The sequence below is a fragment of the Lepisosteus platostomus genome, chromosome 4 (assembly GCF_059453375.1).
Source record: "Lepisosteus platostomus isolate fLepPlt1 chromosome 4, fLepPlt1.hap1, whole genome shotgun sequence".
Classification (NCBI taxonomy): domain Eukaryota; kingdom Metazoa; phylum Chordata; class Actinopteri; order Semionotiformes; family Lepisosteidae; genus Lepisosteus; species Lepisosteus platostomus.
In genome coordinates, this window is record NC_142614.1 from 50,159,775 (window position 1) to 50,173,870 (window position 14,096).

Consider the following 14,096-nt stretch of genomic DNA (forward strand, 5'->3'; position numbering starts at 1 on the left):
AAGGACTGTGAAATGGAAAAAGTTTAAAACACATATAACACTTTGACTTTTATATAAAAAGTCAATATGACACACAAAGATCAGGCTAAAATGTAATTAAGTTAATATTTCTAAGCATGGTGCCATCTGCTCATGATGCAGAGATATCTGCACTGTTTGGGAAAAGGCACATGAGTCATCTGAAAGCTGCCATGTACCAGGATACAAGTTTATCACTGCCTGTACTGAAGTTAATTACATTACACAAGCAATATTGCTATACTTCATGGGCTCCTGCAACCTGAACATGAAGTGTAAAACTTCGCCCCCTAGTGTCAACATTTATTAATGGCATAAATTGGTTCAGATGTGCTGATCAGGCTTAGTGATTTTCATATTTTTGTCATACCAGTTTCCATTTGAAGCTAAAATGACATAATCATTACCTAGAATGTCATACTAGGGTAACTACAACATATTTTATTAACTCCTCATGTATTCTGTAATGTACCTTCTAGGTGTCAATTTCCTTGTATTTGGTTTTATTTTATTGACATGCAGCCTCACACCATTTACAGCAATAAGTTGTACTTAATTGCTCCGGTATTTTTCATAGGTAGATATACATGTTGAATATTTTTTAAATAAAATAATCAAAGCTATAAATGATTGATTTGGAAATGCTTTTCCTCTTTTAATATATACGGTAGAGTTTTTAAAATAGGAAGATCCTATAATAGTGTTGAAACATTGCAAAGCAGATATTACTGGTTTGTAAGGATTAGAGATAACTCTCAGTGTAAAGAAACATTTTTTAATTCAAATAACTGTCAAATATTCAAAGGTTATAAATGCCTGTACCTTTAAAAACAGAGATACTAAACACTTTGTTTCCAGAGTGGTGCTGTTGTCTATAGTAGCTTAGATCATTTTTCTGATTCCTGCTGTCCTAACTCTCTTGCACTTTTGGATTTGTATTTTTACTTAAGTCCGGCCTCAAAAATCCCTGATAGTAACCTCGCAGAATGGCTCCCATTTGCCACCTCATATCTCACAACTGAGCTGTTGAATTCAGATAACAACTCACAACTCCATGGGAAGACAGAACCTGCAAATGAACTCAACCATCTTACTCCTTCTCTTGAGCCTCTAGGAAAGTTTAAGAACTTCAGCTAAACACTATTCTTAACCCTGGAAAGATAGAATGCAGAACAATGCCAAGAATGTTGTGTTAATACTGTAGTTATTAAGGGTAATCATACAGTAATATAACACAATGGAAAATTTTAAGTACAGTTACTTGTCATACTCTTATTCTTGCCATAGATTATTAAATAACCACAGTATATAATATTTCTAATACCTATTACAACAATGGAATTCATTGCATATACAGTACAACATTTCTTGCATTTCTATTATCAATAAAATTCAAATACTAAACACGCTAATTGCAGTTTTTATTCATACAGTAAGTAAAGCAATAATTTATTGCTTTTTTACACATACCCACCTTTGTAATGTTTGCATGTTGTTTTTTATGCAACTTCAAAATTAGAAGCGATGTATCTTTTAAAATTCAAAAATGTTCAGGAGGGAAGAAATTAAAATTAAACAATGATTAAATGTTATATTCCAAAGTAGCAGTTTGGCTAGGTATTTCAACCACCTGGGAATTTGACGACTTCTGGAATACAAATGTTTAAAACACACAGAGTCCTACATTGACCAGATGTACTGTAAAATGTGAAGGGGGATGAAAAACATATCTATATTGACAAGTCATTTTTGTATAGCCATTTAGAAAACTATGCTGATCAACAGTGAGCATAAATTCACTCATTACTCTCAGAATTACAGAGGTTTTTAGAAACACTGACCATCATTTTCAGTTAAACATTACTATTCACCTCATACTGTATTAAGGTACCATTTGTAATACAAATGTAATACAGTATGTTTCTGGCTAATATATAAAATGAATGCCTAGATATCCTGTTACATTCCTGTACAGGAACAGCCTGTTCTTGTGGATTGTTATATGGCAATATATGAGGTTGTATTCAATATCCAACATCCCTCAGAAGTCATTCAGTAGACATCGTATTGAGTGACAAAGCTCACCATAAAAACATTTGTGAATCTCTGATACAGCAGCTCGCAGTTCACCAGACCTTAATGTGCACATTCAAAATGCTGTGTGACACTGATCATTTCTCCCTGTATTCTCTTCTGTTGGTTTACTAGCAAATTAAGGAGAATGACATCTAAGTGGTTAGACTCCCCTAGATTAATCCTCAAAACAAAGCCACCTAACAGTGACACCTGCTGTGAAGGAGGAAACTGAAGCACTGTAGCTCTGTTTTACACACAGAGACACCCACATCCTGCTGTTGCTGACAGGCAGAGCAAAGAAATGTTTTGGAATAGAATATGCTAGAACTTGGTTTCTGTACACCAGTTCATGTTCTTTATCACTTTAAAATATACAGTGTAAAATCACAACTGATTTTCTCAGTTTGGTTATCTAGTTGTTTTTATGAAATCACAAAAAGTGCAACTGACTGTAGCTGTCTGCAACAAAAAAAGACAAACCATTTGAAAATTAAACTAAAGTTTGCAAAGTCTAGAATTACCCTTTGCAAGTAGTTTTTTAAGAAGTATAATTAAATGAACTGAGTTACCTTGATTCAGTTTCCACTCAACTTCAATTGTTAATCGACTCAACTTTAAACATTTTTCATATTCTCTTTTTTTCATTCTTCAGATGCATTATTTTATATGTATTGTACTTTCTGCTCTTGAAAGGACATTGAAAAGTATGTTCATTATTATGTACTAATTACCTGTCTGTCATGCTTTGATAATCTTTTATAACTTTTTAACCACCGTATGGTTTCACTAAATATGTACTGTATGAATGTATAGTACAATAAAACATCTATAGTATAGTGTAATGGAGCAGATGTGTTTATGAGCCATGTGTGTTTGAGCAGCGAGTGATGGTCTTTCAGTATAGTCACAGTGATTAGGTTGTGTAAAGCCACACTGTACCTGACATAGTAATGATTGAGAAGGATTTTAGTCTGTACTCACATCTTTCCTGAACACTTACTTAGATGTATACTTTTAAGATCCACCCAGGACACCGAACTTGCCCCACAAATATACTGTAGCAAATACGGATGTAAAGCCAAAGAGTTCTAAGATTAATTCACATCATTAGCAAAGAATTAAGCTTTTTTCCAGGGCCAGGTTTTCCATAGCCAGGGGACCAGTGCCAGAAGTGTACTTGTCAGGTGTAGTTTACTATGTAATTCAGTGAATTTATATTCTCCAAATCCTGTTTTAGATTTATGTACCTTCATTGCTTACATTTTAAATGATATACAGTATGTTTTGTGTTCAACAAATGAACAAGGACTTTTTAGGGCTCCAGTTTGGAATATCAACTCAATCTTCATTAGACTAACATATCCTAAAATACAGTACAATTATTTTTACCATCTATATATAACCTATATATAATGAGAAATTAACATCATGATTCTTCAAATTTGTTTTAGCCATTCACTAGATGGTACAATAGCATCTACAGTATATGTGAAATTGTACTGTCTTATCTATTTGTAGTTTTCTGAAATTTTGCTAGTTTCACAAGGTGTGGAAGAAAAGCCAGATGAAACTAGTAAAATTCTAAAAGTCAGCGGTGTTTTAATGACCACATTAGGATGGATGTTCTTGAATAAATACAGTAAGTTACTGAATTGAATTGGTAATTGAATTGATAACCCATTGTGGAATTCACTAAAAATAACAACACCCAAGGATGTGTGCGTGAAATGATTATGGAGTGTTAAGTGAAAATGTGCCTTTACCTGCTTGGCTGAGGGCTGACCTCCTAGCCAGAGGACGAGGAGGCCAGGACCCCATGCAGAGTGAGGAGTGACCAAGAGGCAGCTGCAGAGGTGGAGATGGGGTGGAGGTGGGATGCGAAAGATGTACTGTACGCGAGGGAGAGATGGGGATCACATACAGCATTTATAGTGTTTTAGGAGAGGAAAGGATGGCAGGAGAGATTGCTAATTACTGGCAGCTGAGTCGGATTGAACTTGGCTGTTGTCATCCCTCCCAAACATTTGTTACAAACTCTATTACAGTGTAAAGTTGTTCAGTCAACTCTTTATTCTGTAATTTAACTTTCTGATGGTGAAAGAGCGTTAAACTTTTGTAACAGCATTCATTATGCTGTCCTCAGGATAAAACTCATTTGAATCTTACTTGTGACATTTCAGACTTGTTATTGTTGATGTTTTCATCCGAGCTACTGATCATATGCAATACTTTATCTCAGTTTAAGTTGAACTCCTTTCTAAGCAGGACTACCGTAGATGAAAATCAGTTTTCAGGAAAGAATTGATTTCAATTGGTTTCTAATAAAAGCCAGAGTTGAAAATATTACCAGTGAAGCACAAACCAGAGGGAAGAAATGTATAAGTGGAAACAGGAAATACTTGTTGTGCTCAAAGGATCATGGATGCCTGGAGAAAGCTACCTAGCAATGGCAATGTTTTAAAAAACTGATGAATGGGAGCCTTAGGCAAATTGGCTGCTAGCAGTCAAATGAGCTAGATGGATCAAATGACCGATTTTCATTTGTAACCTTTCTTATTTTTTTGTTCTCTCATTATTTAAATACCCTAACAAGAGTAAAAAGCAACACTGTGCCCAAGAATATGTAAACAGTGCCATTTCTGACAAGAACAATGAGGTAGGAACAGTAACTATAAAGACACATTTTGCTCATCACGAAATAACTTACTGGACTGATTAATCACATTTCCAGCAAGACTTTCAAAGGAGACAAAATTAAGAACCAGGTCACAAAGCAAGCAGTTTCTAATATCTGTTTCTAAAATCGAATTGCAGAGAACAGTTCTCTCAAATCCTAGATTTCTGTCATACCTGTATGCCAATCATGTCCATTAGAGGTCCACTGGAGCAGACTAATGTTGATACAGTATTTAGGGTACAGTCAATTACAGTCTGTTGGGCTGTTGTTGATGAATGGTGTAAGTACCATTGCATTCTCCCTAAAAGGTCCATTACTGTTATACTATCATTAATAAAGCAATGTCAGCATTTTGTGAAAGATTGGGATTATGCTGAGAATTGAAAGAATCAGTGGAATATGGAATATAGAAATCTTTATATCTAGTGGTTGTAGTATGGAACTATCTTTATGTGGTCCAACAAATTGTATGACAATTTAATATGATTTATTGCATAATGTATTCACAGCTATTTCCTATACAGACTCTGATTTCCTAATTGTTAAAATTCATATTCATAATCAATAGGTTTAGCAGTAACACTGTATTTGAATGCATAATGACTTCATAATCCATTCATAACTGCTGCACAAGAGTTCTATGACATTTGTTTGAGTATCATTTCTAGTGCTTGTTATGTACTGTAATGATGCAGTATACAGCAGATAATAGTACTTGCTTAATTTAATTGATCAGTAAGTCAAAGGTGTTCCGAATCTTTAGGAAAAGATAACATAAGAGTTATAACAGTTCCTAAGAGTGATACAGGGAGGCTCATTTACAAATCAGAATGACATGAATTATTTAAAAAGAAATCTGAGCTTCAAATTAAAAAAAAAAACTTTTAAAACTTTGGAAACACTTTAAATCCTATTTAAGCCCTTAAATAGAGTAATAGGTGCAAAAGATATACATTTACTCAACACACAAGTTACTATTCACAAAATAAACAACGTATTGCTACAATTAATCACTTTTACAGCAAGGCTTTCAGAAGAGGCTAACATAAGAACCAAGTCACAAAGCAGTTTTTACAGGGTATATTACTGTAAGATGTGAAACTCAAATTTCTTAAGCTATAGGTTTATTGTAGTAATACATACAGTACTTAGTACACTGTAGTTTTATTGAAGCTGCATTTTAATGGTTAAGTAACAAACTAAATAAAGATATTGATTTGCATAAACCTATCATTATGAAATGATTTTGTGACCTATTTCTTTTTTTTCTAAGAATTATTCTTGTATTGGCCTGGACTGCCTGTTTGAGGTCTGTCCTGTGCCTTTGTGTTTCTCCCACCTATTGTTTTTTTACTGTGTTTGGTGCAGTGCGATGTCAGTATCCTTGGGGTTGGTAACAATCTTATGAACACAGCTGCCCTTGTCCAATGTCATTTCAAGAAAACAGGATCCAATAGAAATCCTAAACATATATGAAAGAATTCTCTACTGCTGGGTTGTTTCTTTTGAGGTCCGAAAGGACATCTACAGTAGAAGTAGAATACTGTAGAAGTAGGCTTTCCATTCTTTATAGTTACATTTTCTGATTTTTACAGCCTTTAGTTCCATTGCTTTTATACATCCCACGAACATGACATAATGAAAACTACCTTGTTTCATCAGCAGCCTCATTGAAAAGATACTGTTTCTCCTCCACTTTTTCTATATCTAGCACTAGAGACTGCAGCTATTCCAGGGCAACCTGGATCACAAAATGTAACATTATGTTTCTTAATTAAACATGATTATTAAGACAAAATAAGCCACAAGAATATGAGACTGTATACAAAAATATTTTAAAACATTATCACCTATGGCACGTCCTTGACGTCTTAATATTTGGACTTTGATTTTAGGTCTTTGAGTGACCTGTTCAGGTATTGGTAATTGTACTTAAATATTCTATTATGGTAGTTTTTCATAGAATTTAAAATTATATGAATACGTATTTAAAATGTTGGATTTGTTCTCACCGTTTTGAATAGCTCTTATACTGTATACTGTACATGGCATTTAGTAATTATTTGGGTTTAATACTTATTTAAGATGTAATAAACTGGCTTGCATTAATACTGTACATGTCTGCACTAAGGTTTTAACATTGTATTTTTAAACAAAATATATACTCTCTGTTGCTTACTATATATTCTTATGCCACTCTTCTTTTGTAATTGATATTGATTAATGACCAAAGATTTGACTGATAATTTTCAAAGATTGATTATGTCTGAGGGGGTTGTCTAATGTGAAACTGTACTTGGTCTTTTAACTTTGTAATTTACAGGCTTAATTTATTTAGTGTCAATTGGTATTCCCTATTGCTCATCTTAACAAGGGTCAATACAGTCTAATTTGCACAAAGTATAACCTTGTGTGTCTCTTGGGAAGACATCTACAGTGGCTATTGTAGGTCTCCTTAGTACACCATTGAAACTGGATTTTACAGTCACCTGAAACTGAAAACAATATCAAGTGTCATTGATAATATACTTGGTGTGACCCCCCACCACACACACACAACCCACAAATTCTCTTGTGAGGGTTTTAAGTCAAAGCACACTGTTAATTTATTATTGTTGTCCTGATTACGATTTCTAGTAGACTGAAATTTTGGCATTGTGATTTTATGTAGGTGATACGAAAATAATTTTTGGGAGGATTCAAATAATTGTGCAAGTATTTATTTTTTTAACTCAGACATGTTTCTTCCCATTAAAATGTTGGGAACATCAATCAAATCTCCTCTTCTCTGTTACTATGACTGAAACTTCCCTTAACATTCCCTTAGCCTGCCCTCATACTCCGTAAGTCTTCTTGCTCTTACTGTATGTGAAAGTTCTCTGTTATAGGATGTCCTTTTTGACCAAAACTTCATGTAGTATTCAACGAGGTTTGTTTAGGGCATATCTATATAGTATAGTTTTACCTTGTCCCTTCATGACTTAGGTTTGTGTCTACTGTAAACATCTATTTATTCTATCTGTTATCTATTATTGTTCAAGTGTGCTGTCTTCATGTTGACTATAACATGTACTGTACAGAACAGCTATCCTTTATGGCATTGTAAATTAAATAACATTCTTCTTATCTATATGCAAAAATCTATATGGAGACATATCACTAAAACCTGTAGGGGTCCACCTCTTGTATTCTCTGATTCAGACAGTGCTCTTGGTTCTATTGCCAGAGTCCATCAAAATGGAGAAAAACTCATTCCAACAGCTTTAAGTTTAAGAATGACTTGCTTGTGGAATACCTTCTCACAGACAAGGAACAGCATATGCCATGTACATATCAGAACATTTAATATCTACACAACGTGGGAAAATTGTTGAGCAAGTTTGTGCTCCGTAGAATCCATGCCAACAAATCCATCTGTGTCTGTCTTTATCACAGTCTCACAGTCCTAGATTGAAGGAAAACAGAGCTCTACACAAACTTAGGGAAAACATGTAAAACCCATATGCTGCAGTTTGGAAAATAACTCATGACCTAAGAGATGTAGGCAAGCATTACTTTCACTTGTAAATATTTGCAAAAATCCATTGCTCTGAAGACTGTTTATACTGTATTTTATGTAATGCAATGTGAAAAAGAGTGTATTTTGCCCTGTTTGTTAGCTACACCATTTGCCTGAAGTAATTATGATTTTCAGAAGAATATTGAGTTTTGCACCTTAAAGGCAAGAGCCATCAATATATTTTCTAAAAAATACAGCATAATTTAAATTTTATTGCAGAAACCGTAATTGACCATAAACTTTAAAACAGGAATATTCTGATGAATTGTCATTAGCAATCAAACAATTAAAAATGCTGCAACTTTTATGTATTAGAAATCACTGTCATAACCAGTATTATGTTACCTAACAGTGATAAAAAAGATGATGATGTTGTTGTTGATGATGAAGATGATATTGAGAACAGCACTGCTGCATTCTCTGTTTTTTATTGGGGTGATAATGTAAGGGAATGAGCTGTGTTTATTATAAATGTGTAATCAACCGTACATTTAAAAGTACGATTTCATGTTCTCAAAATACTATAGAGAACGCTTCCCAAAGTTTAATAAATTATCTTATGATGAACAGCTTCAATGCATTGTACGATTTTCAGAATACATCTCTCTACAATATATGGCCAAATGATTTTGACACCCTTCAAATTAATATTCTGTTAGTATGTAACACCGTTTCAGTCCTTTTTACTTCATGCATTCTAATCCAAATGATATGAATGTGTACAACAATGCACACAATGTGAAATGTACTAAAGTAAAAAAACACACAAATAAAGAAAACGAAGGACAGTAGTTTTCATCACCAGCAGAAGATTCAAACTTCGGTGTAAAAACATTTACAGCAAAACCATTGCATCAGTCGTGTAACAATTAGTTTTCTTTTATAAAGGGAACACGTATAAATCAGGTAAAGTGCATGAATATTTTTATGAAGAGCCTATTTTACAAAGTAAAAAACATCTGTCAAAAGTATCTGTGACCATTTTTTGTTACAAGACCCGTTCTTCGCGTTATGGTTCTTTTCTTTCATTCACAAAGTACACACAAACAGGTTTCAGCGACTGGATGGTTTATTTTGTTGAGGCTAGTCAAGGAATAACGTGTTAATTCGGAGCACAAGATTAAACGCTCCTCCATTCCCATCAAAGTAATTACATTAGAAGTTAGCACACAGTATGATACATCTTGAATGAAGATAAAATGATTTACTGTAGATGTACAGTATTAGACGAAGTACACTAAGCAATTTACTATATATCTATGCCCATGCCTTAGATTACCAAGAAAGACAGTTGTCCAACGCATTATTTTGGTTGTTTATTCTTACTGATGTACTCTATATTGTATTTATGCCTCAAAGTAGGCATGTGGCAATTTGTCTATGAAGCTCTTGTCTCTTAGTTTTCATATTAGAATTACTGCATTGATAAAACAACACCTCATGAAATAAGGAAAAAAAAAAGAAAATACAGCGTTATCAGTTTCAATTCGCTTTGCATTCCTTAAATGAAAAACGCAAGTGCAGTCGTTTGGAAACTACAAGGAAAGAAGTCACCAGCTGTACCGTGCAAAAATGAAGAATCACGTTTTACGGTCTGCAAAACTTGCATTTTATAATTTTCTTGAAAGCACTTTGGAAATCTTTATTAAAGTAGGCGTAGATGATCGGGTTTAAAAGAGAATTTGAGTAACCAAGCCAGTTGATCACAGCCCCGAGCCATTCTGGCATATAGCATTTCTCTTCGCAAAATGGTAACACAAGGGCCACAATAAAAAAGGGCAACCAACAAAAGATAAACGTTCCCATAATGATTCCAAGCGTCTTTACCGTTTTGCGCTCTCTGGCTAAAGCCATTTTTTTCTTTGCCTCTGTGTTCTTTTCGTTTCTGTTCCCGAAAAACGAGGCTGTCGGGGTATTAGGCAGAGGGAGATGATTTTTCGAGTTGTTATGGTGAACTTCTATTATTTCTAGTGCTGCCCCGTCCTCTCCGTGCCTCACTGCTCCATTAGTGCAGAAATCTGGTTTAGGTTCCACACTGCGCTTCCAGTTTTTGCTTGTTTCTCCGTTGTTTTTTTTAGGAAAGATAGCCGGGGATACTGTTAAGCACCTGTCGGATACTTTCTTTTTCTCCGTCTTTTTTACTGTTTTTCGTATTCTGAATCTGGCTGCTTTAAATATCCGCCCGTAAAGTACCAACATGAGTATAAGAGGAATGTAAAATGCGCCGAAAGTGGAATAGATGGTATACCCATGATCTTGGCTTATTGTGCAGGCATCGGGATCAGCCCTGTCTTCTGGAGTTCTCCAGCCTAGCATCGGTGGGATAGATATTAAAAAGCCTATTAACCAAGTAAGGCTAATTAAAATAGCGGCTCGTCTGGGAGTTCTTTTATTTACGTAGTCTATGGGGTCAGTAATCGCCCAGTACCTGTCCAAAGCAATTGCGCACAAATGAAGTATAGACGACGTACAACACAAGACATCTAAAGAAATGAAAATGTCACAAGTTACCTGTCCGAGTGTCCACTTGTTTAAAACTTGATAAAGAGCAGCCATAGGTAGCACAAGCACCGAAACCATTAGATCCGTGACAGCCAATGACCCGATCAAGTAGTTTGCTACATTTTGGAGAGATCTTTCTAAAGCAATAGCGGCGACCACACACGCATTCCCAAATATAGCACACAGAATGAGGGCCCCCAGAAACAATGAAGTAATGATCTGGTAACTTAGTGCCACTTCAGGTATTGTATTGTTTTCATTCTGGATAGGACGGTCTGAATACGTGGTGTTGCTTATATTTTCCATTTCGAAAAAAAAGCATTGGATAGCGGACGACGGGGAGAACTCAGTCCTTAGCAGTATCAACAATCTCCAGCACTACTCCATCATATAAAGGAGTCATGATGATCTGAAGTCTCGGCAACACGCAACTGCACTTTACTAGTTCTGTGAATCATTGACGACTGGTGACGAAGTGAATTAATTTATACCAGCGGTAGAAGGTACGTCAGATGGCTAAGAGGTCGCAGCAGTGGCTCACCATTCAGGTTTTCCGTCTCGGTTTCTCGTTCTGTTATGAATGTAAGCTACGATTGCAAGCTGTGGTTTGATCTTTGAAGCCCTGCACTGGGAATTGTAAAAAGCTTCTCTCACCGCGTGTTGTTGTTCCTAAAGCGAAGGTGTAAGTGATGCTTATTGTCTCTCAAGCTTTTATTTTAATATTACTCGCAGAAAACTAACTCGAAAAGGGCTTACAATTTCAACATGCCAGATTTAGTAGCCTATTTAATTAGAGTTAAGCGTTAATTAGAGTAGCCTATCATATTAATGGTTTAGGTCTCCTTTAAACCAATTTTCATATGAAATATGCAACAAACAGGACAATTGTGTTACTTGTATGTTTCTATTATGTTTACATTATTTCAGTGCTTTTATACTGATGCAAGAGGTACAGTACTGTTTCATTATTTAAGGTTCTTAAATGTATCTAACCAAAAGCGACTTTTCTGAAAATAGTTTTGATCAATTGCAGAACAGGCTGTAAGACTTTCTTAAAGATGTTTCTTAAAATGAAAGGCATGTAAACAATAAAGAACAATATGTTAAATATTTTTAAAAAATAAAAACAATTCTCTCCCAGTAGAGAAACTTGGTGCAGACTTCGCCATCAATTATCAAAAAACTAAAAAAAAATAATTAGTATGATTAATATGATGAATTACTACAGTCATAGTGTAATTTCATAATTAGGAAGCAATATATTTACAGTATACCTGTATTTGCACAGCTCTCTAAGGGTTCGGTTTGGTTGTAACCTTGCTTGCTTACTGAAGTGTTGAGTGCTGTCGGTGGTGTTTCAGAACTATGGATAGCTCCACGCACAAAAGGAGATCTGCTGCCACCTGGCGTGACGCGGTGCTTGAAGGCCTATTCAAGGACACCGATATTTTGAGGTGAAACGCAGTATGCTGGTACAAACTTTTCTTTAAATTCAAAGCTAGCAAGTCTTGGCACTCATTGTTCTAGCAAAGAGGCAAATGCAGTTCTCTCACTTCGTTCACCACCTGACCTTGACCAAATCATTCCCCAAACGAGATTTTCTAATCATTTTATTCATAAGGTTGGTTAGAGGAAAAAAACCCGATACCAACGTTTCGTGAACTATGCATACTGTACATCTTGCTGCAGTGATATGGTTGATTAGTTTCCTTATTGTACTAAATTATTTTACGTGTTTCATATTCTACATTACTGTTATTTTTTTTAAATGAATACTAAAATTCGAATCCTATGTTTTATAGTTTTACAATGACGAATCTTTGTCATCAGGCCAATAATGAACTAAAAATGTATAAGTAGTATTTGTTGTTGTCTAATAGTAGTAAAATAATTTAATTTGTCTATGAGGTGTATGCAAAAGTTAGGATTAAATAAACCTAAGATTGTTATTTGTAAACCCCAAACTAAGTTCAACAGAATATTCTCAATACGAGAGTACAATGTGTATAATATCGTTTTTTTCCATACTTATGACATAATTATTATAGAAAATTTCAAAAATATCATATTATAGAACGCATTCAGCAAAGTTCCACATATCGTTTTTGTATTCATCTGAGCACAAATGCGATGGATACGAGCACTTGGGAAGGATACCAACTTCTTATTTCTCATGGTAATTAATTTTGTTGTATAAGCAAATCACGTGGGGTTAAAGACATTTGAAAAGTACAACAGAAATTGTTATTAAAAAAAGTTTATTTTAAATACAAGAGGACAAAATTTCTATTAAAATTGACTGGCATTAATAAAATATTAGTCTTATTAATTGCAGTGAGGTTTGAGGTGGTGATACCTAAGGTAAAGCTTTTATTAGTGATTCATACTATAATGAAGCTACCAAAAGTGCATTGCTGACTTCACTTTTTTCAGATCATACACTTCATCTAGAAAAGGTATCAAATTTCAAATATTAAGTAAATGAATTCTATTATTACAGTACGTCTGTTATGTCTTATATATATTTTCTGAAACAACTGACTTCATATTTAAATCTATTAGCATTTGTAAGTGCATGACTTAAAAAAGAAGGTGCATACAGAACTAGACATGACCTGAAAACATCAAATACTGTATATTATGTGTGGCATATACTGTATGTATATCACAAATCAAACTTGCTTTCATGGATCATTCATGATAATCATTTATATCTTGGTTGGTCTATTGGGTAAATTAAGGAGTTAGTTTCTGTACATTTCTGTCATCGTCAGGATAATTAATATAATTCCTGTGGCAAATACATATAATTTAAAATCTTTGTGCTTTGCAGTCTCAGAATGGACTATTCTTTACCTAATGTCTCATTTAAAATAACAAATTTAAAACATTGTCAATGAGTTGGGATGATTTTCAACACAATAAGAATATTTTGGTAATTACGGTCTTCCTTTAGAAATAAATATTTTCTAAATGCCTGACCAAGCAATCATTTTAACAATGTCCTAAATGTAATTAAATGCATGCATACAAAAAGGAGTAGTACCTACTCGGTTAAAATGCTAACCCTTTTTCCTTTATATAGCCAAGCAAATGATCAGTGATACTGACAGAAAGCATATGACTTGGAATTATTATGGATAGTGAAGTTCTTTATCATATTTCAAACCCCAACATGGTATAGGACCATTTAAAGACCCATATAGGTTTGCCATTTTGGCTATTTTGTATTGGCATGTTGAAAAAAAAGAAACGTTCTTTTTC

At 34.4% G+C, this 14,096-nt stretch overlaps 1 protein-coding gene across 1 annotated transcript; it reads right to left on the reverse strand.

Annotated features, from left to right (window-relative positions):
- Positions 1-9,381: 9,381 nt before the first annotated feature.
- Positions 9,382-11,481, reverse strand: htr1aa (5-hydroxytryptamine (serotonin) receptor 1A a). Its single transcript, XM_088629764.1, has one exon. The coding sequence runs from the start codon at positions 11,136-11,138 to the stop codon at positions 9,918-9,920; it is 1,221 nt and encodes a 406-aa protein (XP_088485890.1). The 5' UTR covers positions 11,139-11,481; the 3' UTR covers positions 9,382-9,917.
- Between the last annotated feature and the right edge of the window lie 2,615 nt (positions 11,482-14,096).

What these genes read in the sequence shown, in the direction of transcription:
- htr1aa (XM_088629764.1), bottom strand. Translation starts at nt 11,138, where the DNA reads ATGGAAAATATAAGCAACACCACGTATTCAGACCGTCCTATCCAGAAT.